Here is a 20,243-nt window from a genome sequence, read left to right on the forward strand (position 1 = left end):
CAAACCCTTCTCCGGCCCCGGGAGAGGCTCCAACGGCCCCGCGCGAGCCAGGCAGAGCCGGAGCGGCCCCCGCGCGTTTGCAACTCGGCTTGTTCGCGCCCAACCCACGTCATTTCCGGTCCAGGGAGAGTCAGGAACTACATCTCCCAGCCTGCCGCGGGGGCGCTTCCGCTTTTTCTAGACCAGGTAAGGGAGGTCCCTGCCCCCGCCCCCTCTCCCTCTCCCTCCCCGTGCCGGGTTCTGCCCCGCCCCCACCCTGACTTGGCTCCTCCCCTGTCCCCGCCTCCAGCTGTTTGACACCCCCCTCAGCCCACCCCCACCGTCAGTGTCCGCGCACTGCCCAGACTCCGCCCATCCCCCCACCCCATTGGCCCCTGGCAGGGCAGAGTGAGGGCGCAGCGGCTTCAGCGTGTGCTACTGAGCATGCACCTTCCGTTCTCCGCGCGCCTGCGCAGTCCCAGCCCGCCTCCTGGGTCTGACCCGGTGTCAGCGCGTCCGCAGGGACGGGGCAGGGCGGGGCCCGAGAGTTAGGCGGCGCCCTGGGGCATGCTGGGAGACGTAGTTCCTGACGCACCTCGGGCCGGAAATGACGTTAGCCCAACCGTCGAGCGGAGGCGGTTAGCGGTGCGGGTGATGGCGCCCCCCCCCCGCTCTCTGATTGGCGGAGAGACTCCGGAAGCAGGAGCAGCGCGCGTGGGGCCTTCCGGACTGAGACTCTGAGTTAGGTGTGGGGGAGGGGCAGACGGTGTGAAATGGGGGGGGTCAGGTGGGGGGAATGGAAAATCAGCCAGGGGTGGGGGCGGGGCAGACAGTGTTAAAGGGGGCGCAGTCAGGCAGAGAGGGTGGAAAACTGTTGCTGTGAATGCCTCTCAGGATATTGGGAGTGAAGGGGGCGGAAGGAGGTTTGATTCCCCTGCTGCAATGATCCCTTTAAAAGGAGTCTGGCCTCCTCCTTCCTGAGCTACGTTTCCGGTCTCGCTGAGACGCGTGTTAATCCGGAGTCACTGCAAGTGAGAACAGGGAGTGACTCCAAATTAACATGGCAGATAGGATTAGGATGTGTCTCTGTGGGGAGGGGGTTTCAGTTGTTGCTAAAGGAGAGAAAGTTATTCAGTTTCTCTCCTTGTCTCTTTCTCTGCCTCAGGATATTAGGGTTGAGCTTCCTGGTTCAGACGCTGCTGCCACCATTGCGATCTGAGAGCCTAGGCTGAGCAGCTGCTGCTCCCCCAGCGGGATCGGGGCTGGGGAGTGACCATGAGTCACCAGCTGTAATTAGTCCCATAGGTCAACCCAAGGCTCTGCCCACACCAATATCTGAGCCAGAGACGCCAGGTGATTCATGGAGACCTCAGGGACTGGGCATGAGAGTGACACTGCACGAACAGCCCCTCCCCACCCCATATCTCTCCTCCCCTTAGCGCACGTCCAGACTAACCCGCGGCATCGGCGGGTTAAAATCGATTGCTCGGGGATCGATATATCGCATCTAGTCTGGACGCGATGTATCGATCCCCGAGCGCGCTTACATCGATTCCGGAACTCCATCAACCCGAACGGAGTTCCGGAATTGACACGGAGAGCCGCGGACATCGATGCCGCGCCGTCCAGACGGGTGAGTACCTCGATTTTAGAAATTCGACTTCAGCTACGTTATTCCCGTAGCTGAAGTTGCGTATCTAAAATCGATTTTAATTCCTAGTCTGGACGTGGCCTTAGTAACTGCAGGAACCGATCCACCTATAGGAGGATCAAGCCCCCAGGACTGGCTGTCAGCCAGAGCGGGAGAGACAGGGGAAGGGAGACACAAGAAGAAAAAGGAGACAGAGACTGAAAAGGGAAGTGGGAGAAATAATTAAGGAGAGAGATTCTCCAATTTCTGACCGGCCCCCACACACTTATTGTTGCATCCTTGGGCAGATTCACTTTGCTACGATCAAGGTGAGGTGCAGGGGGAGGGAAAGACTCTCCCTGTTCCCCCTGCGATGGGAGTGCGCTGCTCTGGGGACTCTGTCAGGGGGAATCCCCCAGTGTCACTCTTTTTGTTCTGCTCTTCTCTCCCATTTGGTTCCCAGACTTTGTTACTGTGAGAGTTTCAAAATGTCTCGGTGGTTTTGGGCTAGTGGGAGGGGCTGGTCAGTGCTGTAATCAAGTGACCAAACATTTCGCCAGCATAGACTCATAGTACAGCAACTCCTCACTTAACGTCCTCCCACTTAACGTTGTTTCAAAGTTAGGTCACAGTTCATTTAGGGAACATGCTTGTTTAAAGTTGTGCAATGCTCCCTTATAATGTTGTTTGGCTGCCTGCTCTGTCCACTGTTTGTAAGATTCTGTGGAAGAGCAGCAACTTTACAAGGGAGCATTGCCCAAGTTTCTCTTCTCTGCCTCCTCTCCCTCCCGGCGCTTCCTGTTTGGCGACGCTTAGAACTTTCTGGGAGGGAGGTGGAGGAGCGGAGAAGTGCTGTGTCTCCACTCCTCCCCCTCCTTCCCAGAAAGTCCTAAGTGCCACCAAACAGGACAGCGGGGAGGGATGTGGCGTGCTCCGGAGAGGAGGTGGAGTGGAGGTGGACCTGAAGTGGAGCAGGGACAGGAAGAGGCGGGCCTAGAGCATTCCTGGCAAAGTCGGCACCTGTTCTCCTCCGGGGAAGCTGCTGCTGCTGCTGCGAAGGTGCTTCCTAGCATCCTGGCCTGCAGTGGGCTGTGCCTGTGTGGGGTAAGCCAGGGGCACCTCCCAACCACAGGACAGTACTGTATATGCCTTTTGTCTGCCCCCAAAAAATTTCTTTGGGATCTAACCTCCTGCATTTACATTAAATCTTATGGGAAAATTGGATTCGTTTAACATCATTTCACTGAAAGTTGCATTTGTCAAGAACATAACTACAATGTTAAGTGAGGAGTTACAGTACTTTAGGGCTGGAATGAACCTTGAGAGGGCAATTAGTCCAGCCCCCAGCACTGAGCTGTTTGTCCAACCTGTCCTGTAAAACCTCCGATGGTGGGGATTCCACCACCTCTCTTGCTAATCTAGTCCAGTGCTTAATTAGGTTTTTTCGCAATTGAGTCACATGGTTGACTCAGATTCAGTTTGTAATCCACTGTAACCCCTAATCATTTTCAGTAGTATTACATCCTAGCCAGCTATTCCCCGCTTCATAATTAGGCATTTGGTTTTCTCCCGAAGTCTAGTATTTGGCACTTGTCTTTATTGAAGTTCATCTTGTTCATTCAGTCCACTTCTCCAATTTGTAAATGTTACCTTGAATTCTAATCCTGTCCTCCAATGCGCTTGTAACCCCTCACAGCTGCTATCTGTGTATTTAAACAGCATGCTCTCCAGTCCATTATCCAGGTAATTAGTGAAAATATTCAATATATCACATCCAGGACTGGCCCCTGGGGACCCCATTGTAGACATCAGGGGTCTCAAACACGTAGGGTTATTTTCTGTGGCCCACCAGTTCCCTGCAGCCCTCCTCCGCCTCCCACAGCCGCCTTCCACCCCCTGCAACATTTACCTAGAGCGACTCCAGCTCAGCACGCACCGGGAGCACGCCAGGCCCCCAGCCTGCCTGCCCTGCACCTGCGCCGCTCCGGGAAGTGGCCGGAACCTGAGGGATGGGGGGCACAGGGGTCTGTGTGTTGCCATTGCTTCCAGGAACTGCCCCCCCACAGCTCCCATTGGCTGGGAACAGGGAACCGCGGCAAATGGGAGCTTCAGGGAAGATATCTGGAGGAGAGGCCAGGACAATGCACAGAGACCTGTGCTCCCCCTCTCCCAGGTTTCAGCTGCTTCCTGTAACAGTGTAGGAGCTGGGCAGGCAGGCAGGCAGAGAGCCTGTCCTGCCCCTGGTGTGTGCCGGTCTAGAGCCCGCCCCCCAAACCCTTCCTGCAGCTGAACCCCCTTCCCCCTCTTAAATCAGTCCTGCACCCCACCCCCCTGCCCTGAGCCCCTGCACTCCTGCACTCCTCCTGCACCCCCTGGGTTGTGAAGAGATTGGACTAGGGCAGGGGCGAGGCTTCATGGAAGGGGTGGAGTGGGGGCAGGGCTGGAGGCAGCAGAGGGCGTGTCAGTGATGTGACCCTCAGGCCAATGTACTAGTCCTCGTGGTCATTTGAGTTTGAAACCCCTAGTAGACATCCTGTCAGTTGGACAGTGAACCACTAATGATTACTGTCTGAGTACAGCCTTTCAACAACGTCTTCACCCATTTGACGGCACGTATACCACATTTCCACACTTCAATTTATTTTTAGCCCAAACTCCAGGAAACTTTTTCACCCTTGGGTCGTCATCTTCTGCTTGCCCTCCTTCTGGGGCCTTTACAGGCGCATGTCTATATGTGGCATTAATGTCTGTTTCTGCTGGCTCTTCACCATTTGCCCATAAGAGTCCCTTGGCTAAATCCACTATCAGCCCCCCTGATTAAGGTAAGGCATTCCCAGTATTCCACCCTCCTTGTTACCACTCACTGTGGGATCCTGTTTCTGAACACAGTATTTGATCCATGACTCCTGATTCCCTACACGGGTCAGGATTGGTCTTGTAATAGAGGCTTTCAACACCAGCTGGGTTGACTGCTTTGTTTCCACAGTGTCTCTGGGAAACCAGTGCTCTCTAAGCACACAGACTGATGCTCCAGTGTCGATTAGCATAGTAGCAAAGAATCCTGTGGCACCTTATAGACTAACAGATATTTTGGAGCATGAGCTTTCGTGGGTGAATACCCACTTCTTCAGATGCATGTAACATGCATCTGATGAAGTGGGTATTCACCCACGAAAGCTCATGCTCCAAAACGTCTGTTAGTCTATAAGGTGCCACAGGATTCTTTGCTGCTTTTACAGATCCAGACTAACATGGCTACCCCTCTGATACTTGATTAGCATAGTGGGACATGTCTGTTCCCCTGCCCTCCCCATCATTGACCCTACAGTGGGACGCCCCCATTTGTCATATTGATTGAGCCACAACCTTAGTTGGAGTCCTGGGAGTTGGGCACCCCTGCTGAGGGGGTGCTGATGGCTCAGGGTCTGTTATGGGATTAACAGGAGCCCCGTCAGCCCTTCCTTTTGCTTCTCTAACTAGGCAGCTCTCTGTAGTAACTCACCTGTGGGCTGCCCATCCCATCTCTCTTTTGGCTCCCCAGCCATCATGAGTTTCTTCCACACTTCTGCTCTCAATGTATCTTTTTCACCCTCAGCCAAATGGCCTCTATTCTGCGCCTGATACACATTTCTTCCTCTTGCTCCTCTGCTGCTCATTGCACCTCTCTGTCCTCTTCCTTTGCCATGCCACTGTGCATCAAGCCCCTTTTCCCCTGGCTCCCCTCAGATCTGGGGGCCAATTGTTGGCAAAAGTTACTGCCTGTACAGGCTCTAGTCTCCTGTCCTTATTTCCTTTTCCTGTCTGTCTGTGTGGGTCTCGAAAAACTGTCGCTGTTGGAAAAATATCCTGCTTTAACTCTGGGTATCCCGTACCTGGATCTATGGGTCCTAGAATCACTTTCATTGTTGAATTTAAACCATCGAGCAATGCAGTCTTAAAAGCCACTGTTTCAAAATCAGGGGCAGTTCCTCAAACCACTGGCACAAACCCAGAGGCCATGGCCAAAATCTCCTTCTTAATCACATACAATTACTGCCCAATCAGAGGCACTAGTGCAGGCCTGGGCCAGAACCTCATAATCTGCCAGCCTCCACCCAGTCTGGGACACCTTCACCATCCATTCCAGACATGTGTCCTTCTCTAGCGGTCCCAGTAGCTGAGCAGATGCCTGGACCTGATCTGGGGTAAAATCAGAAACCTCAGTAATGGTTTTCCTGGTTTGCCTTTGCTGTTGTGCATCATCTGGGTTAGGTTCCTCACTAGTTATCAACCTTGTGATCACTGGAGCCACAGGATTGAGCTCTTGTGTCTTTAATTTCAAATCCTGCACTTCCCTGTGTACAGGGGCATAGGGCCCCTCAGGAAGAACATCTGCGGGGTATGGGCATCCAGGATCCTTCCAACTAGTCCTATTCCAAGTGTCTGTGTCCCTAGTGCCCATGCTCACACTCCCCTGTATAGCTGCCACAATGCCTCTCTGGGCCCCCTACATGCTTTCCAGCTTCTCTATTCGCTGCCTGTAGGCTGTTTGATCACTGCCTGTCTGGGCCCGATCTTTATTTTCCCGTAACACTGCTCTGACAGCTGCCTGTGCATCTCCCAGATTCAGTTGCAACTCGGAGAGCTCACTATTCAGGCTTTCCACTGTCCGCTTTCGCTGCTCACAGTCTCCCGTTTTTTGCTTGCAGAGTGGTTACATTCTGTAATACAGAGGCTGCCCTGGCACATTCAGATGCCTTACACTGAGCCAGAGTGTCCTTGACTACAGCCAAATCAAATTTGTATCCTCCAGTTGCCTTTCCTGGAGTAGCTACCAGGCTGGAGAGATTGGTGACTGTTTTCCACAATGCCCAGGCTGCTGCTGCTTTCACAGCCCTTTTCTTTGGTTTTGGTTTTGTGCACTTACAGAATGCTTCAAACCCCTTATAAGCAGAATCCAGGGCATCTCTCCCCTGGAACAAATATTGTCCCCATGGGCGTGGACCCCTTTCCGCTACCTCCTCAGCTAATACCCACCCCTCCTGGTCCCTTTGCTTGGTTTCCATTCCCTCCTGTTGCTTCAGGGTGAACATTCTGCCAAGCAGTGGTCGCCTTTTAACACAATGCCACAAGTACTCTGCTATTACTGTGTTTGGCTGGATCAATTCGGTCCAAATGACCTTAGGCTGCCTGCATTCTCTCCACCAAATTTGTTACCCACAAACATTTCTCTAACTCTTCCATGCTGTAGGGACACACACACCTTTACCCAGTTCCTAGGGATCAAGGTACAGCCCTGTTAATTTATACATCCACCCTTACCCAATTCCTGGTGCTCAGGGTGCATCTTCCTGTGGGATGGCAGGATCTTTAGCCACTGAAAGAGCCTCACACAGTAATATCCTTATCCTCTATTTATTGACAATTCCCAAACAAGCAGAATACACATACTAAGCACACAGTGTCGTGCTCACCAATCCTGGTACAGGCAGGCAACCTTCCCCTGTTGGCCAGGCAAGGTCAGTCTCTGGATCTTAGCTGCCACACATCATGGTTGTGCAGGAGAGTCCTGGCAGCTGTTATCTTAGGCTGGGTCTTGGAGATGAATTCTTCTCCTTGGGGTTCCTTGTCACCTTTGGTCTTCTTCAGACTTCAAAGAGAGACTGCTGAGCTTCAGTTCATTTGCAAATTTGACTCCATCAGCTCAGGATTAAACAAAGACCGTGAATGGCTTGCCAACTACAAGAGCAGTTTCTTCTCCCTTGGTTTTCACACCTCCTCTGCTAGAAGAGGATCTCATCCTCCCTGATTGAACTAACCTCCTTATCTCTAGCCTGATTCTTGGAAATTTCCACTATGTTCATCTGACGAAGTGGGTATTCACCCACGAAAGCTTATGCTCCAATACATCTATTAGTCTATTAGGTGCGACAGGACTCTTTGTCGTTTTTTACAGATCCAGACTAACATGGCTACCCCTCCTTGATACTTGACAATGTAATTTCTTACTCTAAATCTTATTCAGGCAGGTTGCAAAGTGTCTCTGGTTCAGAGTTCCAGTTACATTTCTTTTCAGACTGGACCCCTGTCTCAGTCTGGACTCCCCCCCTCCCCCCGCTTTCTCTTCAGGTGGCTTTAGCAGTCTTTCTTCTTGGGCAGACAGGCCATGGAGAAGAGGAATCTCATTTGCCTTCCTACCCTTAAATAGGATTTACGTAAGGTGGAAATCCTTTGTTTCCCAAACTTGATCCCCCTTCCCTTCCAGTGGAAAGTTACAAGAAGTCCCAGGTAATGTTGAGTATCCGGTGACAAGACCACCTGACTCTGTAGTATCACAGCGTCCAGGAGTCATTGGCAGTATGGAGCCTTTTCACAGTCCATTGTCTTCGCTGATGGCCCATCCGCCCTGTTTGGCTTTTCCATTGTTGTACCTGAAATGTTAGCAATGGGCGTCACCCAAAGTAGCATAGTTGAAATACAAATACATAGTCAATATTCCCAGCTTCAGATACAGAAATGATATGTGCACACAAATTGGATAATCACAGTCAGTAAATTCAGCAAAGAGTCCTGTGGCACCTTATAGACTAACAGACGTATTGGAGCATGAGCTTTCGTGGGTGAGTACCCACTTCGTCGGATGCACGTCAGTAAATTATAACCTTTCCAATGATATTTGACAGAACCCACCTTGCACAAAGTACATCTCTGTTATCACATATTCATTTCGTAGAGAATATTGAGGGAAATGTCACACTCATATACTAGTTTTCAGAGTTCATTGAAGTCTGCCTTTTTGAAGTCCGTTGTCCTTATTTTCCTGCTGTAACGCCTTCCTTCTCTTAGAATCACGAAATCATCATTTCATGAACGATTTTGCCCATATTGCTTTCCACTAGGGTTACCATACTTCCGGATTCTCTCGAACATGTCCGGCTTTTTGGGTTATAAAGTCCAGGGGGGAATTTGTAAAATTCAAAAGGTCTGGGATTTCCCTCCCCATGCAGAGCGTGGCGCTGCTGACAGAGAGGCCGGGCCCCTCCCCTCCGGCAGCCAGAGCCTCTCCCCTTCTCCCTGGCTCCCCCGCCCTCCTCTGCAGCCTCAGGGTAGAGGGAGAAGGGGGGTTAGATGAGTCGGGGGTTCTGGGGGAGGGCCTGTCAGGGGGCAGGGGTGTGAAGAGGGGTCAGGGCAGTCATGGGGTAGGGAGCAGGGGGGTTAGATGGGTCGGGGGTTCGGGGAGCAATCAGGGGACAGGGAGTGATTGGATAGGCGTGGGAGTCCCGGGGGGCTGTCAGGGGGCGGGGGTGTGGATAGGGGGTGGGGCAGTCAGGGAACAGGTAGGGGATGGAGTCCTAGGGGAATAGTTAGGAGGGGACAGTCAGGGACAAGGAGAAGGGAAGCTTAGATAGAGGGTGGGGTCCCGGGGGATGGTTAGGGGCAGGAGTCCCGGGAGGGGGTGATCAGGGAACAAGGAGCAGCGGGGGTTGGATGGGTTGGGGATTCTGTGGGTGGCAGTCAGGGGGAGGGAGTGGATAGAGGGTGGAGCTCCCCCACATGAAGTGTCCTCTTTTTTGAAAGTTCAAATATGGTAACCCTACTTTCCACCTTCTGTTTGCTAACGAACTCCTGCCTGTTAGTCAGAATCAACCCAGAAATGCCTGTCCCCCTAGTTATTACGTCCATCTTCTGAAGCAAACAGGTGTCCCCAATAATTCCTTTTCTAACAGGTGTCTGGGTAGTTAAAGCCCCCCCCCCCAATTACTAATTGTGTTTTGAATATTTCTGTTGTTTGCATGATAGAGTCGAGAACATCCATCTGTGAGGAAAGAGCCGGGGGGAACTGTGATGTGACGTGACTGTCCTGTTCTGACACGTCCCCTTCTTGCCCTGACAGGCTGCAGCGTTACATCCCATCCTTCCAGGGAAGTGAAATGGCTGCCGTGGAGCCAGCTCAGGTAGGGATTATCGGGGAGTTGCTGGTGGGCCCCTATTGGCGGGAGAAGGGCAGTAAAGACATAGGAGGTGGGTGCTTCTGGGGTGGTCAGGAGCTGGGAGGGGGCAGGAAATGCCCAGGGTGGAGAAAGGGAGGGGGAGAGGGGGTGACAAACCAGCTGGGATTTGTTTACGGTGGGGCCTAGATTCTAGCAACAGACCCATGGGGTTTGTGGGTGGAAATTCTCTAATTAGTCAAGAGGAAACACACACCCCCAGACTGGGCTGGGGAAATGTGCCAGCCTCCAATACTGGAGTCTGAACCTACTAGCCAGAGGGCAACCCCCAGTGAGGCCCGAGGAGGACAGGACAGCCCATCCCATCCAAGTGCTGGCACTGGGGAGGGTGTTGGGATTGCTGCCAGGGGGCTGTCCCTGGACCCTGCTGGGGGCTCCATCTCCTGTATCAGCTTCTGGCAGGTAGGTGAGTGTTGAATGTGAAGACCCCTCCCATCTCTGTCTGTTAGAAGGGGCGAGGGGCTCTCTCTCTCTCTTCCCTCCCCCTGATGCCTCCTGGCTGCTCTGATGGGGAGGGAGTGTGATCCTGCCTCCCAGAGCTTCCATGTGATTGCCCTCTCCCCTGTGACCGGTGGGGTTGTCACTGGGCAGCAGATGCAGAGTTGGGGGTTCTTGCTCTTTCAGGGGCCGGTGACTTTCAAGGAGGTGGCTGTGTATTTCACCAGTGAAGAGGGGGCTGTGCTGGACCCCGCTCAGAGAGCCCTTTACAGAGACGTCATGCAGGAGAACTATAAGAACGTGACCTTGCTGGGTAAGGATTCCCGTCCCCTCGGTTCTTAGAAGGGGAAATGAAGAGTTAAGGTTCACAGTGCACCCTCAGCTTTGCCCTGTTTCAGCGACACCCCGATAGGCCCGTGACCCATAGACCAGCGCTCAGCGCTCCCCACTACAGAACACTTTGGGAGCAGAGCACAGGTGCAGTAGCACAAATGCTAACACAGTCTCTTTGCTAAAGCAAAATGTGGGGGTAGGGCCGATGTAGGGAACAGAGGCTGCCTGCCCTGGCCTGCGCTCAGACACTGAGCCTACTGCACACAATCCATCACAGACTTTCATAAGTTGGAGTTGGAGACTCTCTGCTGAGGGGGACGGAGACACCCATCTGTCACCCTGACCGTTCATCCCGGAAGGTATGCTGCCTGCCAGGGGCCCGTATCAGAGATGTTACAGAGGCATTGTCGAGGATTATCTGGCCTTCTGACTACTACCCCATGCTACTCATCCATGGCCAGTGGAGTCCTGATCAACAGAGCCAGACGTGTACCCAGAAGCCTCCTACTGCAAGACAAACCCAAGAGAGAAACCAACAGGACTCCACTGGCCATCACATACAGCCCCCAGCTAAAACCCCTCCAATGCATCATCAAGGATCTACAACCCATCCTGGACAATGATCCCACACTTTCACAGGCTTTCGGTGGCAGGCCAATCCTTGCCCACAGACAACCTGCCAACCTGAAACATATTCTCACCCGTAACTGCACACCACACCATAATAACTCTTGCTCAGGAACCAATCCATGCAACAACCTCGATGCCAACTCTGCCCACATATCTACACCAGCGACACCATCACAGGACCTAACCAGATCAGCCACACCATCACTGGTTCATTCACCTGCACATCCACCAATGTAATATATGCCATCATATGCCAGCAATGCCCCTCTGCTATGTACATCGGCCAAACTGGAGAGTCTCTACGGAAAAGGATAAATGGACACAAATCAGACATTAGGAATGGCAATATACAAAAAAACCTGTAGGAGAGCACTTCAACCTCCCTGGCCACACTATAGCAGACCTTAAGGTGGCCATCCTGCAGCAAAAAAACTTCAGGACCAGACTTCAAAGAGAAACTGCTGAGCTTCAGTTCATCTGCAAATTTGACACCATCAGCTCAGGATTGAACAAAGACTGTGAATGGCTTGCCAATTACAGAACCAGTTTCTCCTCTCTTGGTTTTCACATCTCAACTGCTAGAACAGGGCCTCATCCTCCCTGATTGAACTGACCTCGTTATCTCTAGCTTGCTTGCTAGCACACATATGTATACCTGCCCCTGGATATTTCCATTACATGCATCTGAAGAAGTGGGTATTCACCCACGAAAGCTCATGCTCCAAACCGTCTGTTCATCTATAAGGTGCCACAGGATTCTTTGCTGCTTTTACATTCTCACACATGGTGCACAAAGCAGGACTCAACCCTTGGTGTAAACTAAATGAGCTGACCACAGATTCTGGCAGCCACAATGAGCCTTTTGGTGTGAGAGCTCAGACCTGCCCCGTCCCAGAGGGAGGGGGTCATCTGTGACGGGCTGGAACACTGATCTATCAGCTCTTAACTCCCAAACTTTCAGTAACTCTATTATCAGTGCCTGTGAGCATAATTTAAACCATAAGAACAGCCACACTGGACTGAAGGTCCATCTAGTTCTATCCTCTGGCTGTAGCCAATACCAGGTGCGCTAAGAGCTACTCAACAAGGCACGACTGGGAGTTGAACCCAGGGTCGCCTGTTTACAAGGCAGGTGCTTTAGCCATCTAAGCCATGGTGCTGGCCTGTGGCTAAGGGATATTGTCTGCTCACACCTGACTCCCTGCCATCCCCACCAGGGCCTGACAAGCTTTGCATGTGTTTGGATTCTGCAGGTGACATTTTTCTTGCAAGCTGTGTGTGTGCAGACCTGGCCAAAGATTCACATTACAAAGTTATTTTAGCATCATTATATTGCTCAGGTGTGTGAAAAACACACAACGCTCCCTTGGTCACCAGCTTTTGGCTGCGGCACACACTGCAATGCCACGTCTGGCCACAAAACTGCCCTGTTTTGGTGACAAAATAAAACCACCTTGATGAGAGGCCTAGAGCTTTTTGCAGCAAACTTAAAGCAACAAATTGTCAGTGTAAATGCTGCTGTTCATTATATCACCATAACTGGCCTCCTGCAGTATCCCACAATGCCTGCTGTGAACTCGCCGGCCCTGCATTCCTGCTAGAGGCTGGGCCCCTCCCCTTTCATAGCTCCAGAACGTTCTGACGGCTGAGCTGCTAGCTACACCGGCATTAGTTTGCTATAACTGCATTGCTTGGGGGAGTGTAAATTTTTTATACATCTAAGTAATGTGGTTACACCGACCTAATTTTGTAGTGTAGACCTGTCCAAATAATCACTCACACACCTTGGGAGTAAACCTTCCCCTGCTCCTCTGCTTTACAGAATCCAAACACGAGCAAACAGGGCTCACTGGGGATTGGCGGAGTCAGGTGTGGGCAGACACGATGCTTTAAGTAACAGCAGGCACCATAGCTTAGCTGATTACAGCACCTGTTTGGTAAACAGGAGATCCTGGGTTCAACTCGTAGTGGTGCTTGGTTGAGTGGCTTTTGAGGCACCAGGTGTTGGCGACTGTCAGAAAACAAGATTCAGAGCTAGACAGACCTTTGGACTAGCCCAGTGTGGTTTTTATTATGGTTTAAATTACACTCACAGGCACTGCTAACAGAGTTACCGAAAGTTTGGGTGTTAAGAGCTGGTAGGTCAGTGGTCCAGTCCCCTCAATGCAGTTTTACCATTTCCACTTGCTAAACTCCCTCCTGACCTTCTGGGCTCCTAGAGCAGGGGACTCAGCCTGAGCCGAGACACGGACACTGCAACTTTACTATAGACCAAGCCGCATGACCCTGATTAATGTGACCTGGGCCAGCCGTGGGTGTTTCATTGCACTGGAGATGTAGCCTAATGTTATGTCTACACTGCGATTAACACACCCAGGGCACCTGTCTCAAAGCCCGGCCAGCTGACTCAGGCTTGTGGGGCTTGGGCTGCAAGACGATAAAATTACAGTGCAGACATAGGGGCTTGAGCCCAACCTCTGAACCCCAGGAAGGGTGAGGGTTTCTCAACCCAGGCTTCAGTGTGAACACAAATATCCGCACCACAGTTTTTAGCCCCTCACCTGTAGCTCCATGGGCCCAAGTCAGATGACCCAGGCCGGCCATGCTGTCATCTTTATCCCAGGAGAGATGGACTCTCTCCATTGCAAAGTCAGCTCAGGTGTGGCACACTGTGCTCAAAGCAGCACCTGGAAGCCCCATATTCACCACTCTCATATAATAATGATACGGTTTGTACAAAGTCTGCCTGGTGAGGTATCATTTCAAAAGTCTTGATCTGTTGAACATTAATATTGTGTTGGACTGTGTGTGTAGCATTGGTTGGGGAGTTATGAAGTTTGCTGTGTGTGCATTACTGAGATATGTTATGAGGTTGGGAAATGCCCACCACCAGCATTTCAGGTGCGACAATGGAGGAGCCAGACTCGCTGCTGGCCCATTAAAGGGATCCACACTCCCAAATACTATCCCAGGAACCGTGTACAATGCAGACTTCTCCGAGATAGCACAGCGACAATGGACACTGCTTGACTCACATCATAGCAAAGGTATTTCCTAGCAAGTTGGAAGAAACTTTGAAAGAGGGGAAGAGACATCATGACTTGGCCTCTCTCCCCCACAACTCAACACCTGGAAACACATCTGGAGGACAAACACTGAACTGAAATAAATCAGAAGAGAATAATAATAATACATTCAAATCAAAGTCTCCAAACAGACTAGTACTGATTTTTCAGCAAAACTTTTCAGTTTGGGGAATTTTCTTTTCTGAGTCAGACTTTGCCAAAGGAAGTGGAGAAAAAATGTTTTTGAGTTACCTCTTTCAGAACAGCCTATCCCAGACACTAGCTCTGGTTCACTGTTTTGGTCTTGCTCAGGATGGGGGTATTTTAATTATTTGGGAAGGTCCCAGGGTGTTTGGGGGAGATTATGAGGATGTTCCCTTTTGAGATAAAAACTAAGAAATACAGGACTAGAGAATTTTTTAGAAATCTGAGATTTACACTTTGTATTTGAAGCAAGGGAAGGGGCTGAGATTCTGAGAAGGTTTTTGTTTGCAAGAAGCAACATTGCTAGAGCTGTTATTGTGCCAAAGGGGGAGATGGTTGTCTATGAAGGAGGGGTGAAGACTAAATGCATCCGATGAGGATGGGATTTGAACCCATGCGTGTAGAGCATAATGGATTAGCAATCCATCACCTTAACCACTCGGTCACCTCACCTAAACTGTCAAAAAAGGCCCAGGAAGAGAAATCTAAGGCTGGCAGAGATAAGGACAATATGGAGTTTTTAAATACTAAGCATAAGCAGGGTCTGACTGAGCTCCCCCTTCACATCTAGTGAGGAGCTGGGGAAAGACTTCAGGAACAGACCGTGTTTGCATAGACACACCTACTCTGCCTAGCTATGCAGCATGATGGGGCCACTTCCCCAAAATGACCAGTTTGGGATGGTGGTGGGTTACAAATCGCTTTAGGATTGAGTGGAATAAAATGTTATTCTCCTTCCTGTATGAGTGAAGGGCAGCAGAACATACCTAGTCCGTCCTGATGGAGGGATAGGTGGGTGAGGAATAGCTTTTATTGGACTGCAGAGAAGTGATTGAGGATGTCACCTTAAACCAGTGGTCCCCAAACATTTCACATTGTGCCCTCTTAGCCATGGCTGTGGCCCCTCGGAAGCCGCGATCAAGAACCGGGGCTGAGAGTGGGGCTGTTGCTTGCTGGGGAGAGGGGTGCGGACAGGGGTAAAGGGGTCGATGCCGGGCTGGAAGCCAGAGTCTCAGGCTGAGGGTGGGGTTGGGGAAGAGCTTGGACAGAGTGGGGCTGAGTGGTGCTTCCTCCCTGCCCTCCATAGGGGCTGGCTCAGGCCCTGAGGTGCCCCCATGAATGTTCCTCTGTGTACCCCTAGAAATCACGCCCCACACTTTGGGGTCCACTGACCCTTACTCACTAAGCAGGGGCTAGTGATGCCCAAGCCCAGGGAAAGGGGAACAAGTGTGGAGGCCCCAGCACCAGAACCATGGCCCCTCCTTCTGTCTGTGGCTCCGCCCCCTTCCACGCCTTCCTCCACTGGCCCCACCCTGTCACTCCTTTACCTCTGCCCCGCTGCGGTCCCAAGATCACAGAAGCTCTGTGCCCCTGCTGCAGCCCCTGGGCCATAGCAGGGAGTGGGAGCTCCTTCAGCCCTGAGGCTGACATAGAGGAGACTTTTCCAGGGGGACCTAATTTGGCCAGGGCCCCTGGTTATGGGCCCCACTGTCCCCTTGGCAATGCAAGGTTTGGGGAGGCTGAGTCCCCTCCCCCCCGAGCCTCCATTACGAGCCGCACAGGCTACTACTGCTCAGTGTGTGGCCAGTCTCTATGTTTTCTGCTGCTCATTCTGGGAAGCCTGGCCGGCCTTAGGGGTGGGTCCCCCTGGCAGCTGCCCAGGGCTCCATGGGGTCAAAGGGCACCGTGTGGCAGTGCAAAGGTGCTCACTGCTCTCCCCTGCCCCAATGCTCCTCCATGGGGCCATAGAGGGTTGGGGGGTGCGAGGAGCAGCACTATGTGCTCCATGCGTCCTGGTCACTTTCCCCACCTGGGCCGTGCTGTGAGAGGAGCATCAGAAGCTGCTGCTCTCTGCCCTCCCCTTATGCAGCCCAGCTGAGGAAAGTGACCTGGGTGCAGGGAGCTCGGATGATCTCGCTTCTTGCCCCCACATCCCACAGCCCCTAGGGGTGCCTGGAGGAGCAGCGTTCCAGGGAGGAGTGGGGGGCAGCAATGCCAGCTGCTCCATGCACACAGGTCAGTGTCCCCACATGGGCGCAGGAGGGGGTGCAGGAGTTTCTGTGATGCCTATTCTATCAATATCGTCACTCAGTACCAGGCACTCAAATTCACCCATCTTAGTACTTAGACATCTAGCGTTTGTATTTAAGTATTTATAAAATGTTTCCCATTTTAGCTGTCTGCTATTATGTGATGTAATTGAGGGAGACTCTTTCATTTCACTGTTTCTGATCAGATCCTACCTGTACATTATCATCTTCCATCCTCTCCTCCTTACTAGGCTGTAGAGAATCCCTGTGAATAGTTCCAATCCTAACGGATGTCTCTGTCTGAACCCTGTGCTCCTCAGTGCCTTTCGGCTTTCCCCCAGCTCTGAGGCTGTGTCTACACCACGCACCTTACCACGGTACAGCTGTGCCACTCTAACCGTGCCATTGTAAGGTGCGCTGTGTGGCCGTCCTTATCGCTGGGAGAGAGCTTCCCCGGCAACAAAACCAAACCACCTCCAACGAGGGGCAGGAGCTTCGTCACCGGGAGCACAGCTCCACCTACAAAGTGCTGTTCACACTGCTGCTTTGCATGGCTCAAATTTTGGCATTCGGGGAGTGTTTTTTCTCACCCCCGAGCGACAAAATTTTTAACAACAAAAGCCTAAGTTTAAAAAAAACTCCTCTGCAACCTATTTAATTTTACCTTTATACAACCTTTGTACTGTCTCCAGTTTTCGTGCCCAAAGTCCCCAAGGAAAAGGAAAACAACCAGCAGTGGAACCAATAGGAAACCCAGCAATAGAACTCAGGAAACCTGGAGGTGTGCTAGGCTGACCAGATGTCCTGATTTTATAGGGACAGTCCGAATTTTGGGGTCTTTTTCTTATCTAGGATCCTATTACCCCCCACCCCCGTGCCGACTTTTCACACTTGCTGTCTGGTCACCCTAGGGTGTGCACGTGTGGGTCCCAACTGCTCCCTGCCCCCCTCATTGAAGCAGATGTGCAGGGTTACTGCCCTGGGAACTGAAGGGCACCAGTGGACATGGGGTTGGCTGGAGGTAGGGTCTGGCTGCAGGCAGGGCAAGGGATGCGGGGCTGGCTGGCTTCAGGCAGGGGGGTGCATCAGGGGTTGGCCGGAGACAGGGCAGGGGGTGCAAGGCTGGCTGCAGACAGGGGATGCAGGGCTGGTGCAGGCTTGAAAGGTGTGGGGACTGGCTGGCTTTGGGCAGGGCCATAGGGGGGTGCGGCAGGAGTTGGCTGGAGACAGGGCAGGGGGTGTGTCAGGAACTGGCTGCAGGGCTGGCTTCAGGCAGGGCAGGGAGGATGCGGCTGGTGCGGGCAGGGCAGGGGGTGCAGGGCTGGCTTCAGGTAGGGCATAGGGCAGGGCCGGTGCAAGGATGTTTCACGCCCTAGGCGAAACTTCCACCTTGCGCCGTCCCCCCCTGCGCCCCCGCCCTAAGGCGCCCCACCCATGGCAGCTCCCCTCCTCTACCCTGAGGCGTCCATCTTGTGGCAACTCCCCCGCTCTGCTCTGTGGCACCTCCCTTGCCCGAGCTCACCCCTGCTCCGAGCACGAGCATCCCGAGCACACCGTGGCCGCTTCACTTCTCCCACCTCCCAGGCTTGCGGCACCTAAGCCTGCTAGGCAGTCAAGCACCCTCCTCTGAGCCACAGCAGCCCTGACAGTTGACAATAGAGGCATCTTAACCCCTGAGTTCCTTCAATGTGTCCCCCTCCGGGATCCAGCTCCAATCACCAGATACTCTGGATATGTCTATACCACCTGCCGAATCGGTGGGCAGCGATCGATCCAGCGGGGGTCGATATATCGTGTCTAGTGTAGATGTAACACATCAAGTGCTCTCCCCTCGATGGCTGTGCTCCAGCTTGGTGAGAGACGCAGGCAGAGTCTATGGGGAGCTGCAGCAGTCGACTCACCGCGACTGTGACTTTATAAGTATAATCTAATATCTCATTGAAAGGTGACAGGGCCAGAAAGAGTTAATTAACTCACCTCACTGACTGACCTGACCCATGGGTGAACCTTAAGAACTGGTTAGCAAGATATGTAAATGAACAGAGCTTTGAAATGCAAGTCTGCAGTGTTAGAGGTAGAAGGGGAGATGTTTGCTCAGGTCTTGTGATGTAAGCAAACAAGTCTTGTCTGTTGCTATAGTTTTAATTCAAGGAGCAAAAAAGGAATATTAACATTTATGATGATACTTGAGTGAAATAGTATTATTTTCTCTGTGTCTCTTTGAAGGTTGTGGTAACCTGTATTTGAACTGTTTGATGGATAAATTACCCTGTACTAATTGCGAGGATGTTTGGAAGGAGAGTTAAGCCTATTGTTTTCTCAGGCCGAAAGGCTGCTGGAAATGTATAAAAAGCCTGGGACACGATCCTTCTTCATCTCAGATCTGCTTTGGGTTTCAAGAGGGGGAAACCTTAAGCCACAAGGATTGAGATCCCCAGTCATTGACTGGAGCCACCCTGAATATGGAAATTGGACTATAACCTATGGACTATTTCTAAAAGGACTTTTGGCAACTACAAGCTCACCTCTACTATGTATCTAAACCTCAAGAATTGAATTCAAGTCTATATGTCTATTAATCTTTTAACCAACACTCTCTCTCTTTTCTTTTCTAATAAATTTTAGCTTAGTTAATAACAATTGGCTATAGCATGTATTTTAGGTAAGATCTAAGTTATAATTGAACCTGGGTGTGTGGCTGATCCTTTGGGATTGGTAGAATCTTTTTTTTTATGTGATGAAGTAAGATTTTCAGAAATCATCATCATATCTGACAGGTGTGTCTGGACGGAGGCCTGAGGCTGGGTACTTTAAGGGAACTGCGTGGTTTAAACTTCTAAGTAACCAGTGAGGTACTACAGAAGCTGTTTTGTGCTAGCTTGGTAAATCTAAGTATTGAAATAACCAGCAGTGTTTGGGATTTGTCTGCCCTGTTTTGTTTGCAGTTCAACCTGATTGAGTGACCTCAGCTGTCTCCCACGGGCAGCACCGTCACACCTACATCCAGGCTGTAGGGGTACGAGGGATCTTAGGGGCCTTGGAGTGCACAGATACCTACGTCCAGGCCGTAGGGTTCCCGGGGGGGCTTAGAGAGTTTTGAGGGGGACACAGATACCAATCTCCAGGCTTTAGGGGTCCCAAGGGGCCTTAGGGGGTTCGTGGGGGGCACATATTCCTAAATCCAGGCTGTAGTGGTACCAGGGGGGCTTAGGGGGTTAGTGGGGGTCACAGATACCTACGTCCAGGCTGGAGGCATCCTGGGAGTCTTAGGGGATTTTTGGTAGCCCAAGATACCTATGTCCAGACTGTAGGGGTAGCAGGGGGTCTTAGGGGTTCGGGTGGGCACAGATACCTATGTCCAGGCTGTATCGGTCCCTGGGGCGGGTTAGAGGTTTTGTGAGGGGCACAGATATCTACGTCCAGATTGTAGATGTCCCGGGGGGGTTGGGGTGTTGTGGGGGTACAAATACCTACATCCAGGCTGTAGGGGTTCCTGGGGGGCTAGGGGGTTTCTGAGGGGCACATAACCTACATGCACACCGGAGTGTCCCAGGGGCTTCTGAAGTCTATATGGGGCACAGATACCAATGTCCTGGCTGTATAGGTCCCTGAGGGGCTTTGGGAGGTTGTGGGGGGCACAGATACCTAAGTTCAGGCTGGAGGGGTCTCCAGGGGTCTTAGGTGTTTGGTGGGGGGCACAGATACCTACGTCCAGGCTGCAGGGGTCCCGGAGGGGCTTAGGGTCTGTCACGGAGTGTGGGGGAGTCCGGTCCGGCACCCCTCTTCCTGGGATTCACAGTGACTCTCAGCCAGCCAGTAAATCAGAAGGTTTATTGGACAACGGGAGTGAAGGATACAGCAGAGTTTGGAGACATAAGCAGGACCCCGCAATCGAGTCCTTCTGGGGGTTCGGGAAACATAGTTCCCAGTTTGGGATTCCCTGAAT

General features: G+C 52.0%; 1 protein-coding gene and 1 non-coding gene across 2 annotated transcripts in view; one reads left to right on the plus strand and one right to left on the minus strand.

Moving 5' to 3' along the window:
- The first annotated feature begins 8,919 nt into the window (after window positions 1-8,919).
- Window positions 8,920-20,243, plus strand: part of LOC127039398 (zinc finger protein 501-like) — a 110,439-nt gene continuing 99,115 nt past the window's right edge. The window contains exon 1 of the mRNA XM_050933103.1: window positions 8,920-9,543. Coding sequence (XP_050789060.1) covers window positions 9,520-9,543 — 24 coding nt within the window. The 5' untranslated portion in view covers window positions 8,920-9,519. The remainder of the gene's footprint in view (window positions 9,544-20,243) is intronic.
- On the minus strand, window positions 14,639-14,720 carry TRNAS-GCU (transfer RNA serine (anticodon GCU)). Its single transcript has one exon. It is a non-coding gene; the product is annotated as a tRNA-Ser (tRNA).

This window comes from Gopherus flavomarginatus, chromosome 23 (assembly GCF_025201925.1).
Source record: "Gopherus flavomarginatus isolate rGopFla2 chromosome 23, rGopFla2.mat.asm, whole genome shotgun sequence".
NCBI lineage: Eukaryota > Metazoa > Chordata > Testudines > Testudinidae > Gopherus > Gopherus flavomarginatus.